At 38.2% G+C, this 16,640-nt stretch overlaps 1 protein-coding gene across 1 annotated transcript in view; it reads left to right on the top strand.

The window, feature by feature from the left end:
• LOC113168910 (glutamate receptor ionotropic, kainate 3) overlaps positions 1-16,640 on the top strand; it is a 77,340-nt gene that overhangs the window by 37,531 nt on the left and 23,169 nt on the right. Inside the window, exons 2-8 of the mRNA XM_026369979.1 lie at positions 5,284-5,457; positions 5,658-5,915; positions 6,093-6,274; positions 8,222-8,275; positions 11,134-11,304; positions 12,702-12,845; positions 15,807-15,914. Of these exons, the coding sequence (XP_026225764.1) occupies positions 5,284-5,457; positions 5,658-5,915; positions 6,093-6,274; positions 8,222-8,275; positions 11,134-11,304; positions 12,702-12,845; positions 15,807-15,914 (1,091 nt within the window). The remainder of the gene's footprint in view (positions 1-5,283; positions 5,458-5,657; positions 5,916-6,092; positions 6,275-8,221; positions 8,276-11,133; positions 11,305-12,701; positions 12,846-15,806; positions 15,915-16,640) is intronic.

Genomic DNA, 16,640 nt, shown 5'->3' with positions numbered 1-16,640 from the left:
CCCTTAATTTCCTCTCATGATACTTATCATTGATTAAATGTAACAGATTCCTGGTTGCCTGCTTTTTTTTTTTTCTCTTCTCACTGTGTGGTAAAAAAGAAATGCTGTATTGGCTAACCACTGGTCTCAGTATTGTATTACAGTTAGTCCCAAGTGTTGTGTTGTTACCCATAATTATGAAGGAACATATTCTTCCTGAAATTGGCTGCATTTTCGAACGTTCATGGCGGTTTATGTGTGCGCTTTGTTCTGGTCATTGTTTGCTACCATCATTGTGAAACTGAGTGCTGTTGCACGTCCGGAGAGACAGGAAGCTATTCACAGGGAGATTGGGAAACCCACCAGTGAAAAGAAAGTACAAAAGAGCAACACTCAGAAATGCAGTGGGCGAGCACACATCCAAGAGCATAATGAGCTAGTTTCATTGTTTGGGCTTCTGCATCGGTTTGGCCAGCAGCACAGAGTTTGTTTTAACAAGCTCAGGGTATAATACAATGGCAGTAAAAATAAAATATGTACAGTATGTATCCCACATGCCTCTTTGCCTGTCCATAAGAATTTTATCGTGTTCCCTATACAGCACAATATATATTTCTACAGAAAGCTTTGAAAATATTGTAACATGTTACACAGTATGTTTCTTATTTTGCTTACAATTAAACAGAAGTGGTTATTCAGGTTTAGAGGTGCATGTGAGGTAATGAATCTATTCACTGTTTTGGTGAAGCTGGTTATAACTGCACCTAAGGTCAGATTTTTTCTTAGCAGAAAAAAAACAAACAAAACAGAAACGGTCATTGATCTTCTCTCTCCTCTGCACAAATTTCTTGTTGCACAAGGGCAATGGTATCAGTTTTTAGCTCAGCGGTAGAAAGTGCAGATACCAAGAAATGACCTTGCTTTGCTTTTACACTGTGAATGCTGCATTTATTTTGAACACACAGTTGGGGAAAAAAAGGAGTGAAACAAATTGCAGTCAGCTGTTTAAACTAGGAAGTTGACTGGAGTTTATCATTTAAAAAAACGACAACTTTCTGATTCCTTAAAACAGTGGCTGCTAAGCTGTGTATGTCGGTTGTTTTGCTGCGTGATTGGTTGTTGTAGGGAGAAACATAATCTCCTAAACACAACGTGTTCATTACCTTACAAATAAATATGGCTTCTTCAAACTTGGATGTATGCCCAAACAATTGAATGACAATCACAGCTTGAAAAACAATGTAATAGGTATGTCCTTGAATGATTTCATCTTACCACACAAGAGCTTTGAAATTAAGCCACATTATTTATTTCCTGCATTCTACAAAGATAATAAACGTTATGAAAAGGAAATGGCAAAAAACAAAAAAATCAAGAAAATCAACATGTACCTATACCTACCCATGTGCTATAGCAAGATATGAGGACATTAAATTTAAATTAAAAATATTACTTCTAAACTGGATGATGTAAAACTTTTAACATAATGTGGTAAAAGTCATCAAATCAAACGAAATGAATATCAAAAACAACCAGCGGCATCATTCTATTTTAATATGTGCTTTGTTTTGGCAGACTGTCACTCTGTCACTCAGATCACAGTCTTTGAAGTCTGACGTCTGTAAACAGAGTGCATGTTAAAAATAAGTATTTTCAGTGGTACCCAAATGATTCCACCCTAACCAACTGAGCTTGCAGGCAGTCTGCCACTACATAACAGCAGAGGGTGGGTTTATGATTGTCTGTTTGCCCACGTTGTTTGCTGGTACATAAAATGTGGGGGTTTCATGCTAGAACATGCACTGTTGAAGTGTGAAACCTCTGATTTTGACTTGGCACATCATGTGTTTGCTGGGTGCTTTAGGTCTTGCAGACCCCTAACACCCACACTTTCTGTTTAAGAACGAAATACAGCTTGTTGCAGCTGTATCACCAACGGCTTTCATTTGCAAACTAGCTAAATATTTTATTAATTTGTAATGTAGTTACTGAAATAATTACATTTGATGCACTTGTAATTGACATCTTTTTTTAGAAATACTATAATAAATGCTGTATCTGTTTTCTATAAGCTATTATCTTGTAGTTGCCATGTTACCTGCCCTTACATATCCTGGCTTTGTACTTTCATGAAGCCTTTACTTTGTTTAACTAGACCTGCAAATCTATGAGGCTTAGCACATGTTGTAATAGACGTTGGCACCATTATAACACCGCCGGGATAAGCTTTATCAGCAGCAGAAGTCTGTCTTAGGCTTGTTATTTTAGTTAACATTACTGCGGGGGGAAATCCAGCAGTGCAGATTTGTAACTTAAGTGAGAAATTTAGAAAATTACTTAGATAAAGTGACAACCAGTGGTAGTCTGACAAGCTCTACCTGCTGTATGCATAATTAAAAGTTAAGTATAATAAGTGCTCGTTATGCATTCTGACTTGTTAACCATGTCTTCCTTTTGGTCGTCTAGTTTAATGTACATATTGCACTTTGAGAGTGGAATTTGAATCATCCTATCTTCCCATACATTCGTCTGTGGCTTTTGAATGCAGCTGATCCACAACATCCTCAAAGGACAAATTATGGAAACGGCTGCAATTAGTGACTGATTTCTATATTGTGGTAGGACCTTAGAGACTAATTAAAGGCTTTTGTGTTGTTGTCTGTTGAAGACAGGCTAATTTGAAGCCTTTTGACTGAGATTCACAACAACAAGTCAGAAATTTATGTATCTCAATTTGCACGCGCCCACTGCAATAACAAGCTTCCAGTGTAGTTGTTTAAATGGGAAGTTTCATGAAGTTGCCATTTATATCCCTAATATATAGTGATACATATATATCATTAGAGCAAACTCTGTGCAATGCTAAGAAGAACTGCTTCTCTCTTTATTTGATGGAGCTCTTGTACATTAAGTCTATCTTTTGTGCAGGATTCTGAAAAGGGCAAAGCAAATTATCTGCAGGATTTTCCTCCCAAGAAGCAGGTTTCCTCCTGTTTATTAAATTTGTTAAAGTGCTTCTGAGCAATGCACATTTTATCCTCTTAACAGTCACATTACTATATACTCCAGCAATTACTTAATGTACTCTAATGAGATTTCCCCATGAAATGGAAGGATTCATTTATTTTAATGTGACGCATTCCACCAAGCAGTTTATGCTTCATGTCCCCTCACAATCCAGTGAGGTTTTGAGTCATAAATAGTAAGATGAGCTTGGCTTCCAGACTTGCCACTCTGCCCACAGCAACAGAGGTATGTGATTTGATGATCCAGGCACTCGGGGTCTGTTCAGGGGCATCAGCAGGTCACAGGTGCTATTTCCAAGCTCAGCTCTGCAACCAGGTAATTTCCAGGATTAGTGAAATAATACCAGGCTGCCAGGCAGGGTTTGAGGGCTAGGACGTGTGTGTGCAAAATCCAAAACACAACAACAGGCTAAATTAAAAAAATCATTTTGTGCTGTTTAAATTACAGATATTTAGGTTATATGTAATTAGTTACTTTCAAATGCTCTGGAAACACCACCACACAGACACAGTCTTTTAGTTCTCTTGATTGTACTGGATTCTGCATAGGGATTTGGACTGATTGCCAACTCCTAAAGAGCACCCCGTCTCGATTTAACAAGCAGCAGAAGCAACTTCAAAAAGAATGTGATTTAGTGTTTAGAATGTGTGATCTCAATGCAGCCAAAAAAAAAAAAAGTTTTAAAAGGTCTATATACGTACTGTAGCTGGTGGCCATAAAAGTTAAAATTCAATAGAGAGATTTATAACTTTTGATGCCAGTGAACATTTTTTATCAGTGATAGAAGATGGCAGAGGCATTTTGCTTTGTTATTGAAATGGATGATATGATGAGAGTGGAGGTGGAGGAGCCAGTCTGTCCATAAGCTGATGTTCCTACAGGCGTCTTTTTAAGAAGCTGTCTAATCTGTCTTCTTAAAGGCTGCAGTCAAGCCACACATGGACATTGTTGTATCAAATATGACAGTACTTGTAATGTTTGTTACTTTATCAATTACACACAAATTGTGGCATTTTTTTGTGTTAGATGCCAAAGACACAACAGTCAAATATTGCCAAATAAAGTACTTTTGACGACATGGGTAAAAATGGAATTACAATGTATGTAATTAACAGGTCAATTTTAATTGAAGAGTTAAGTTTTTTTGTGCATATAGGGCAGTATGGTGCTGATTTCACTGGGTTGTTCATTATACACAGAATCAGGCCACGTTTCCTCATAGGCAAAACTCATAATATGAGATTACTATCACATTTAATGAGATACTCCATCAACTTTATCACACGAGATAGATTCAAAACGGACTCAAAAGCAACAGAGGCTGAGATATCGCCTGCTTAATGGTATTCATTACTTAAATAATGCAACAAATGGCATCTTTTCATTTGACCCCGACTACCATTCTGCCTCTGGAATTCCCACGTCTGTCGAACTCCATACCAGCTTGTTAGGCGGTCTTTTTGCTATTTTCTTTTTTTGTCTCCATGTCCAAGTTGAAATAACACAGATGTATGTACTATCTGTAGGAAATGCACTGGTCTATATATATATATATATATATATATATATATATATATTATCTGTAGGAAATGCACTGGTCTATATATATGTATGAATCCATTAGAGTGCTCTCTAAGTGATCTAAATTGAAATTACTTTTTTTACCTATTGGGAATATTATTTATCTGACAAACCATTGAAGTTTTTTACCTACACTGGTGGATATACTGCGGGACTGATGGCCAGAAACAGACTGCCATCAATATACTACTTTGATGTGCACATAGACATGTTTTTGTAAGTTTTGATCAGTAGTCTAGTACATCTAAAAAGTGGAAAACATACCTTCCTTTGAATTTTATGTAAGAGACCAGTGTCCAGGTCCAGTTATCTGCTCCACCAATGTGGTATTCTGGTGAAATAAAAGGACATCTTAATGGAGAGACAAGAGCCTGAGATATATTCTGCTGGCCTGATGGAACAGACAGGCGCACACTCCTTAATCCATTATCTATTATGGCTTTAGACTTCAAAGCGGATGTTTTTTCCAGCTTTTTCTGACAATGGAGAGGATTGCTCTGTGTTTGTTGAGTAAATGTAATACCTCCTGTAATGTGGACTGCTCCCCTCAGTGCTACACATAAGTGCAAATGCTTCCCAATATTTGTCTCCATGTAGTGCTATCTGGAATTGTGTCTGTTTTTCTCCCGTTGCCTGTGATCATGTTTGGGACCAGTTGTCATGGACCTTATGTGTCCTTCTCTTTTGTTTTTCCAGGTGGGATTTTCGAACAAATGGAAGGAGGTGTTCCACTTGTTAGCGCGGAGGAACTTGCCTTTAAATTTGCAGTCAATAACATTAACCGGAACAGGACTTTGTTGCCAAACACAACATTAACATATGACATACAGAGGATTAATATCTACGACAGCTTTGAGGCATCGAGAAAAGGTGAGTTCCATGTTGTGTGTTTATTCTCAGATTGTTATTTGAAGGAGGGCAAGAGTCTGGTTGACCAAAAAACAACAAAACATATGCATCGCTTTGACAACCATTAGATGTTTTACTCACAAAGTTACAATCCTGAAGTTGTTGGCACTGAAAAAGTCACAGATTTTCTTTTCAAGTTTTCTTCTCCTGCTCTTCTCTAGCTTGTGACCAGCTGTCTTTAGGTGTGGTTGCAATATTTGGGCCCTCACATAGCTCATCGTCAAATGCTGTGCAGTCCATCTGCAATGCACTGGAAGTGCCGCACATCCAGGTGCGGTGGAAACATCACCCAATGGACAACCGGGACACCTTTTATGCCAATTTATACCCGGATTACTCATCACTAAGCTATGCTATCTTGGACCTGGTGCAGTTTCTCAAATGGAAAACAGCTACTGTTGTTTACGATGACAGCACAGGTGAAGTGCCTATTACACTATTACATATTGTTAAAGTAATCTGGCAAACACAATACACAAGTGCAAAGTACTACACAAAAGACAAAGAATTAAGCGCAAAAAAATCCATCTTAACCATCTATCTCATTGTCACTGCATTTTCAGTGTGATAACATTTGTGCTGCTCATCATTTTCAGGTCTTATAAGACTGCAGGAGCTGATAATGGCCCCGTCAAGGTACAACATCAGGCTAAAGATCCGTCAGCTTCCTCTCGACACCCAAGACACGAGACCCCTTCTCAAAGAAATGAAGAGAAGTCGGGAGTTCCGTATCATCTTTGACTGCAGTCACCACATGGCTGCACAGATACTCAAACAGGTTAGTACTAGGCATAGGGAGTAGTGTAGACTTTATAATAGCGACCCTTCAGAAGTTAGCATGGACAGATACATCTAAGCGTGCGTCCCTCTTCTATAGCTTTCACTGAAACCAACTGATTTTTTTATCAAATTTGTGGTGCATATAAATATGGCTGCTTTGATTTGTCAAGAACTTGGCAGTGACTAGGTGGGAGTAAAGGAGCAGCAGAAAACGTCTCAGCAATAAATTTAGTAGCAGTGAAATGTTGGCCAGGAAAATATGAGGACTTCCACTTGTTCCACCATTGAAAGTGAGACAAGTAGCAGACAACTAGCAGACAACAGTCTGGTGTGGTGGGGGTGGGGGGGTCTATTTTTGTGAGTGAATGGTCTTCTTGGTTTGTATAATAATAGCTAATAATTGGAAAGCTGTGATGTTGTGACACACATTGTGCTTTGTTGCAACGCCTTGCAGAAAAGGTCTGTGCAAATTCATTTTTACAAAAATACAGAATTAGATCAAATAGGGCAATTATAGTCGGTCATTTGGGGGAAAATAAACAACAATAATAAAAAACAGGTTTATAAGAAATTATGTAACTTATTATTTAGCAAAAGATTAATAGGAAACAATAGAAAATAGTTCACCAGAAACAGCATACAGATAAAAACTAATGTAGACAGTAGTGCTATTAAATCCTGCCATTACTGAAGCATGCAGTGTGTCATGTCTCAGTAAAATGTTGTATGATACTCACCTAAATCAGTAAAAGCAAAAGTTCAGAACGGATATCAGCCATGATTTGCATGCAGCAGAAACAAGCTTTATCATCTATTGCTGACTTCTCCATTTAGAGCTGTACAAAACGGTTGCTCCTATCTAAGACAAAAAGTGGCTGTCAGATGAATGTGCAATGTGACTTGACTGCTACTACAGGTGCATGTGCAGAAAGGGGGGATCTGATGCAACTGTATTTTAAAAAGGGTTTAAACATCACCTCTGAATAACTGCATTATGCCCTTGAACTATTTCCTTTGTCATGCCGTGATTCTGAATAGTACGTTTTGTCCTGTCGTCGTGCTGACAAGCTCATCTGCACTCAGCGTGCATCTGTCAGGTTATGTTCCCTCTCAGATTGGATGGGAGAAACGGGAAGAATGTCCCTGCTGCCTTTTATAGACTCCCTTTGCCCTTCATTGTCATATGTTCTCATTTTTAATTTCAAAATGTGACCCTTCTATTGGTGGGAATAAGGACATATGGTGGTTTACAAAAATAAAAGGTTGATGAAGAAGTTAATTATATTGCATTACACTGTAAATTTATCTTTGACAAGTGAAAAAAAAACCTAATTAATGAAAATTCACACTTACAATACAAACCATGACACAATGTTTCAATGTTGTGTATTTGGCTTGATGTTTATAGACGGGGAAGGGAATTTGCCTCCACATAAGCATAGCATCTTATTTAAATAACCTTGGCTTTTTTCACAACAGATGGTACAATTAAATAGGAAGCAAAGCCACCATGGGAAAGTGTTGCCTTGGAATGTAGATTGAGTGAAACAAGTGACCGTGATGGAGGGTTCGGATATGAGGCAACGATTACGGAGCTCTTTTGATTGAAGGCTCTCTTCTATGCTCACAAAACATCACCTGCCCCAAGCCAATGTGCACCATTTAAATGCATCAAATACTGTTGCTGTTCTGTAATTCTGTGGACCACATATGGTGCAGAAATCCCAGCAAGCCATAAGAGAAAATGAACAGCGTGTCAGTCAATATGCTCATTAAAACCTGGCTTTTTTTTTTCTTTTCTTCTGCTGATGAAAGTCTTTTTGTGCATCTCTTCAGCATTGTTTGTTCTAAAGCACCCTGACATGACAAAAATGACCATTTTCTCTAACCTGCCTTCATTCATTCACACCTTCCTTTTTCATCCTGCATCTCTGTATCCTTACAGGCCCAGACCATGGGGATGATGACGGAGTATTACCACTATATCTTCACCACTCTGGTAATGTACTATGCTTGTTAATGCAAATAGACTCTCGTTTGTTCTCATCTCCCCACCGCTTGAATTTTTGATGAATGGTGGCTAATTGCCAATGGGCTTTGGATTCAGTCCATAGTATCAATTTTGTTTGACAAGCTGGAGGCATAATAGTCTTCAGTGTACTGTAGTAAACACTCCACTTTAGAGTTAAGTCAACAGAAGTCTTTGAGATGGAAGCATAAAATAACAACAGCTTGAGATTCAACGCTGAATGTGACTTCCTAATTCATAAAAGACTAAAACTGGCCCTTAGTGAGCTTTTAGGCATAAACAATTCAATACACTTGCGTGGTTTTGAAAGTGAAATATCACAATGTAAACAAACAGAACTCGGCTAGCAAAATTAAAACACATTTTTAACCTGATATTCCTCTTTAATTGAATAAGCATTTTAAATACCAAACCGTATTAACAGCTAGATTGATGAATACAACATAGAAAACATAAAAAATAAGAACGTCTGTACCCCAGACAGGCCAGTTCAGCACCTGGACTCCTGTACTATGAAACCATGCTGTCATAGATGCAGCATGTGGTCTAGCATTCTTGGCCCACCTATCAGATCTAAAACAAATACAGGAAGGCTTCATGACTGTTTTACAGAATCTAGTTACTGATGCTGCTGAATTTTATTGTGTTACATTGACAGATTTTATTTTGTCGGTCAGAGGAGGGCGGCTAAATAACAGAAGCACCTCTAGAGGCTTCGTGATGAAGCTGAATCAACAAAAACTGAACATTATAACATTTGTGAAAGTGGAGAAGTCCATTTAACATAAACTGGGAAAGCATATGTTTTATTCCCATCTCGACTGTTTAAATTTTCACTCGGCTAAAATGATCTCATCTGACTAATACAAGCAGACCCTGCAGGGAGACGTTGCTGCTCTTCACTGCGACACTGGCTATCTGGTGACAAGCAGACTGAATGGGAATGAATACCAGCATGTTCTGTGCTGTTCCTTTCACTCTCTGTTATTGTCTCTGTTTCTGTCTCCCTTGTGCACACACACTCATCGGCTCTCCAGACTCGGCCAGTCTGTTGTGATAATGCGATATGACATAGAGGTCCAGGCATGATGCGTGTCATCTGTCATGCCTGACAGTGTGGCGATGACATTGTTCGGCCATGCGTCATGTTTGTGCAACACGTCTATTACTTTTATAGGGAAATACAAACTCCTTTTTTATTGGTTGGGCAAGTGCTTCAAAATAAATGGAAAAGAAAAATATTCACTTCAGGGTTAACATGAGAACTTTTATTTGCTATAATTTTCTGCAACAATATTTTTCTCATGAAGGCAGGATATCTTCACAAAATCAGAATAGGGCATCTATCTAAAGCTGCAATATGCTGCCATATTGATAGACACACCATTAAGAAGATTATACCTGGCGGCTTGATTTGATCCAAAATGATGAATACTTGCATGGTATACATGGCAATACAATTTCCTCTTGATGGAATCCACTGATGTCTGTGTTTTATCTTCTGAGGTGAGGGAAATGCCGACTTATTAGAGCGTGAAAAGGCAACAGCAGAGTGGTATGGGGTAATAACTTCCTTGTCCTTTGAAATGAGTCTGTCATAACTCCCGCCTTGCTATATCTATCTTTGAGAACCTAAAGCTGAGAACTTTGTTATGTTTGCCACTTCTCTAACACTTCAGTATTCACTCTGAGATATATAGCGTGTACTCTGGGTAAAGATTTCGGTGTAATGCTGTTGTAGGATTGTGCTTTTTTTGTGTTACAGATGTGCGTACAAGGCAGCACTGCAGAAATTGAACTTATAATTGGAACGTGTTGCTTCTCTGACATCCCAAAAATGCCCTAATAGAAATAAGGATGTTGCAAAAGATGAATTGCATTTTACAAAATATTCTGTCCCAGTTAGTTTGTATTCATAGCTTCAAAGCTAAGAAACCTGTAAACCTGTGATCTACTTTTCAGAGCGTTTCTGAATGTCATATAGAACAATTGTGATTTACTTTGATCATCGTTGGAAAAAAAGGCAAGGCTCTACTGCATTCTGTTGGGAAATGAAAAAGAAAAGAAGAAATATTTTAGTCACTGGTGGCGACCGTTCTTTAGTGTCTCACACGCTCTCATTCCTCCAGCACTAACCCCACAGGGTGCTAATGAAATATCTATGTTCATCCAAATGTCTTTTCCAAGCCCCCTAGCCCATTCCGACACGACATGTGTCAACATGTGACTTCACACTTCAGCTACAATGGCTGCCCCAGAAATTACGCGGCTCAAATTGAATTGCTTTTTGCTTACAAGTTGCCAAGGGAATGCAAGTGATGAATTATTAATATGACTGGAGTTTGTTTTCTTTTTCCTTCAATAATTTTTCTGTTACAAATAATTTGAATCTTATCACATAAGAAAAATGTGCACCTATAGACATGTTAGTCATGTTAATTTGAAACAAAGATAAAAATACACAGTACTTTATTACAAGCTTGAGGTTGCAGTATTATGTCGGTACACAAACAACAGAGGTTCGTCAATTCTAAAAGGATTTATGAGCAAGCAAGGCACTCTGCCACCTGAGTCTTCTTAGATTTCATTTATTACCCAGACACTGCTTCAGACAGCATGTTCAAATCTGCTGATTTGACTTTGAAAATAACTGTATTTCTCCTTCCTTCACTCTATTTGATCTTAATATAGTACCTGTTTAATCAGCTGCTGCGTCATTCTCTTTTTATGTGAGGAGAAATCGTTCAGGGTAAATACTTAAAAAAAAATGTCCAGTGTTGTGCAGCCTGAATGAGAATCTATCCTACAATATTGCTGTCTCTCAAAAGGACCTGATGGCCATTGACCTAGAGCCATACCGCTTCTGTGGGGTCAACATGACCGGATTCCGCATCCTCAACGTGGATAATCCCCAGGTTGCATCAATTGTGGAGAAATGGTCGATGGAAAGACAGATACCACCTAAACCTGACTCCGGCCTGCTGGAGGGTATCATGACGGTATGTTTTATTACTTCTGTGTTGTTCCATTTAAAGTCAGTAGACAAAATGTTAACATAGAGACACATCAGGGATTACATACAGAATCGGTCAGTCTTATCTATTATGGCTTTTGTCCTTAGTAAGAAATACTTTTAACCTGTAAACTCTTTACATCAGCAATTAATCTCACGATTTCTGTCTCTAAAATTGTGTATTAATGACAATGAAAAATGTGACAGGTACAGCCACAGTTTTGAATTTTGAATGGAAGAGATACATAATTTATGTGATTGCTTTAAAAGGTTATGACCTTTGCTACCATATCAAATGTTTACAGGTCCTTGTTCATAAAAAATAAATTAAAAAAACATTATTAACTCTTTTTACTTATGATTCTTGAAGGCAAAAATATCATGATCAGAGAAAAATTTGTCAAGCTTGCACACATATATGCAATATATTTAAACGGCAGATCAGTAAACCATTAAGCATCGATACAGTGGAGCACATGTTTTTACTCTAATTTTATCTAAGTGAAAAGCTTTAAAGCTTTTAAATCTACAGTGAGCTGAGATGCCTGAATCCCAGTGACTGAAGAGGGGGAAAAAATGCCACACCATCTGAAAAATTTCTGCTTCTGTTCTGGCATGCTGATGGCACAGCTCCATGGAGTTATCTTTTATGCTTTCAACCGTGCAGTCGGGGTGATGAAATGGTGTAGAGAACATTCATTCAGCCCTTTCACACCAATTATCCTTTGAACATGCTTGTCTCCCTAAACATTGTTTCTGACCAGGTGCATCTTTTACAGCCATTCTTTTTTCAAATGGTGGGTTTATGATACATAATGCTCAATTGTCTCAATATATTACCATAAAAATGATAGCAACTTTGGCTCTTTCTGATGCCCCACAAAACCCAGATATCAAACACAGTATAAACCATTTCAGATAAGGTAGCGCAAGATATTCATAGCATGAATGCGCTATTAAAAAAATCTGATGAAACGTTATTGTGCCATCAGCACAGAAAGATCTTTATGGAAGGCTTCCAGTGCTTGTTGAATGCATACCTTCAGCTGTTCTGGAAGCAAATTCAGTTACAGATTGTGTCGCTAATGTTGACATTAAATAGATGTATATAAATTAATACTGTAAACAGTATGGGTTTTGATGATAAACAGACAGATATTGGTCCTGTTTGTGTGATACTGCCAGAAATTAATTGCTAAGACATAATTAATTGCTAAGACATAATTAATTGCTAAGACATAATTAATTGCTAAGACATAATGTAGATTTTTCACCTTGCTAAATACTGACCAGATGTAGAAGATTACTTAAGGTTTAAGGGGTGACCTGAGTGTTTGTTTTTCTATAGACATCAGCTGAAATAATGTTCACCCCTTATTTCAGACAGATGCAGCTCTGACCTATGATGCAGTCCACATTGTGTCCGTCTCATACCAGCACGCTCCACAGATGACGGTAAACTCGCTGCAGTGCCACCGCCACAAACCCTGGAGATTTGGAGGCCGCTTCATGAGTTTCATCAAAGAGGTGATGGGACACCTTTGATGCCATTTGATTTAAGTGTTATTTATATTATGACACACTGATTGAGTGGTGAGCATGACAATAGGAACAGAGTGAGGACTGTGCAGTTATATGGAAACTCATATTTACCCAACCAATCAATCATATCCACATACAAAGCAAACCAAGCCTTGATAGACACATCAAAGCAGTGTTTTTGTCAGCTTTATAAATTCCCTGTATTCGTAACCTATTTTCCAGAAAGCACGTACTGTAACCTTTTGAAAGCACAATTTGTGTAATCTGCTCTTATTTCATCTAACACGAGAGTCTGTCAGTGCTTCAGAATACACAAACAAGCCTATGCAGATTAATGGTGTGCAGAGATGCCACTATTTGGATGTTGATTTGTTCAATCAACAAAATAATTCATGTTTGTATTAGTATTGGGCGTGGTTTCAAATGTTTTAAATGCAAAGAAATCTTTCTCCCAAAAACATTGTTAGGTTACCTGGGAACTAGGGTGTGACTGTGACCATGACTAGTTCTTTGTGTCACGTTGGCATTATGAGGGACTGGAGACCTGTGGCTGTACCCCATCTTTCACCCAGTATCACCTAGGATAGGTTCCAGCACTCCTGCGACCCTCATGGATAAGTGGATACAGTTAATGGTTGAATGGATGGATAGATAAATACTCTGCCATTGCCTTGACTGCACCGTGCCTTCAATGAGAGGTGAGAAAGTAGTGGTTAAGCACTTCTCTCACATCCTGGCTACATCTACTGACTTGTACCTTTACCAAGGTGCACATTGTGGACAGAGTGAGCATGTGACTCTTCATGTGAATCCATCCACTGGAGAATGCAGAGTAACACCTACAATAAATCATCAGCACCTAGCTAAGTATGGGGTAAGCAGGGCTTTGAAAGGAGAACAATTATTGTTTCCCCTTATAAGCATTGTTTTGCAAGAAAGTGTAGGTGATGGGGAATTTGACATCGCCAATGCTTGTGGTCTCTCCAAGGGTTTCATTTGTTAGCAGACAGCATCCTTGACAGAGCCAAGTCCAGTCATCCTTTATGGCACAGTGCTCATTCTCTTCAATGGTATTCAAATAAGGTGTGTTGAATTGTCTTATCTCAACTCCTCAGCTCGTTTTAGTGAATAGGAAGTGACCTACCACTTCTCTCTGACCTGCTAAAGCCATCTCACTCAGCCACTCATTAACCTGACTTTTGTCCGCACCACATATTGGTTTATAGTTTTCATGCATTGCCCTTAGTGGCATGTTAGATGAGAAGTCTGTGCATGACAAAACAATTATTATAACCTTGTTGTGTGAATACAGATGTGGTCTGTAACAAACAACTGCTGCTTCTTTACCTTCTATTGCAAATGACAAATGTAGTGACTGAGAAACAAGGTCATTCGAAGTAAAAGAGCTGGTGGGGATGAACTGAAAACACATGTAATCTGATTTTGAGTTTGTGGTTTGGCCAAAAATCAAATATCAAACCAGATTTTTCTTTTTGCTTCCTCCTATATACTTTAAACCACTCTCACAATACCCATAATATTGTGCAAAATGTACTGAAATCTAATGCACCGCATTATATTACTCAGCTACATGTCCCCAGTTGGCATACGATCATGAATACTATTGTCTGAGTTGTAGCTACAGTTTCTGCTTGTCTGCCAAATGTGCAAACACAATACTGCACAGGCTTACACTATTACAATGCACAACAAACAGTCTCTAGTTTGTGTATTGTACTTGGGGTCAGTTGAAACAATGAGCATTGTTAAACATCCTAGCATGCTGCACCATTAGCAGTTATGTTAGTTGTAATAATCATGACTAAAGCCAGTGAGCTATTACTACATTGTTGTCCTCACACATACTACGATGTTAGGTTATAGGATAAAAACTCACCCAGGCCTGATTTATACCAGCTTCAAGACAAGCATCCAATGTGTCCTGAAGGTCGAATTGGCCCTTCAGGTGTGATGTGATTGAGGTATTTACGTCCCTCTCTGAATTAGAGGTGAACATGGCTCTGTGACGGTTGGCCAGAGTGAATGGTGGGGGTAGTTTAAAGAGTGTGCCACACATTTCTCTTTGAAGCTTAGATCATCCTACAAGTTCTGTCAAGCTACAGAGTAGACAGTAGAGAGCTATAGCCTATAGGGCTGTCACAGTTTAGATTTTAAATATCAGAAAAGAGCTGCTGCTCGACACAAAATGATTGATTAGTCTGTTCTGTATCTACATCTATTAAAGATGTAGTGTCTGCATCACAGACGGTGACTGAATCAAAGTGACAGGGATTGCTAATTAAAAAGCTGTTTTTGCAGCAGGATCACAACAGACTAGAAAGTAAATAACTAAAATAAAATAAATCTTGCAATAGCATAAAAAAGGCGAAGCATGCAATATAACTGCTAGGGATCCACCAAAACATACAAGGACATTGATAATCAGAGGACGGATTTTCATCAGTACAGAAAGATGACTACTTTTGTTAGGATACGTGTGAGAAGCAAAAGTGTATATATAGCGGAAACTATGTTTACTTATGCATGTCTATAGTGGTGGCAGGCTTCAAGGAACAATACTAAGGGGCAGGTACTTGTTAATTAACTCCATAGTCTGGAGGGATAATGCGTTGGAGGTGTTGAAATGTAAAATGTAATTAAAAAAAGGAAATGTAGACTGTGTACTTGTATTTGTACTTTAGGTCTGTGTGTCTGTGTATGAATTTACTCCTAGTGAAAGATAGATGGTGTTGTGTGATTCCTTGATTGTTGACAGGATTAATAGATTGTTTATTTTATTAGTATATTGTATTATGTGTACCAAATACTTTTTTTGAACATTCCAGTATTATAGTATTTCTTATGTTTGTGTACAGTAGTTAGTTAGACTTTTGCTAGAATTTGCTCTGTGAATATGGACATACATATGTAGATATTACTTTTCAGTCCCACTGGGATGGTTTGACGGGGAGACTGTCATTCAACAAGACAACTGGTCTACGCACAGACTTCGACCTGGACATCATCAGCCTGAAGGAGGATGGACTTGAAAAGGTACTTTTTTTTTTCATATCATCGCATGCTATAAAACAACAGCAGCACTGGGTGTCTTCTTGTAAAAGTCTGTGATTATTTTACCCCCAAAAAAAGCAATGGATTCTCAATTCCATAAATACGATTCAGATTTTCCCCTTGATGTGGAACAGATAATGCAAATTTGACAGTATCATTTACCTCCTAACAAGGAAGCAAATTGGCTGTTTCAACATAAGCATAAGTTAGTGGATCATAAAGCAAATTGGATTAGGGTACACATTAGGGTGTTAATTGCAGCCTCTCTTAATGATAATTTGAGGTGATGCCCAAAATGCTGTTTGGTGGTAATGAGCTGTATAAACATGCTTCACAAAAAAAAAAAAAAAAAAAAAAAGGGAAAAAACAAACTAAAAGGTTGATAATGTAGAACTTGTTTTATTATACTGGAAGGCAAAGTACCCTCTGGACTATTACAGCTTTTCTCTACTAGAGGGCTTTCATACATTATGAATACATCAAATAGGGATAAGTCCCATTATGACTTCCTCAAGTACTCCCTAAAGGCTCAAGACTATATAATAGCAGGGGCTTTTCAGCTTGTAACCCTCCTGTGCAAAGCAGCGGTTTTACAAGCTCAATTCTTTCAATGATTCTTCTTCCCCCCTAACACTGGTATCTTGTCCTGCGTGCGGTCAATTAAGTTGAAGCACAGTCATCTCGCAAAAGTATTTGATGACATATTAG

This window comes from Anabas testudineus, chromosome 16 (assembly GCF_900324465.2).
Source record: "Anabas testudineus chromosome 16, fAnaTes1.2, whole genome shotgun sequence".
Lineage (NCBI taxonomy): Eukaryota > Metazoa > Chordata > Actinopteri > Anabantiformes > Anabantidae > Anabas > Anabas testudineus.
The sequence above is the reverse complement of the archived record's forward strand: the minus strand, read 5'-3'. Positions and strand labels throughout refer to the sequence as shown.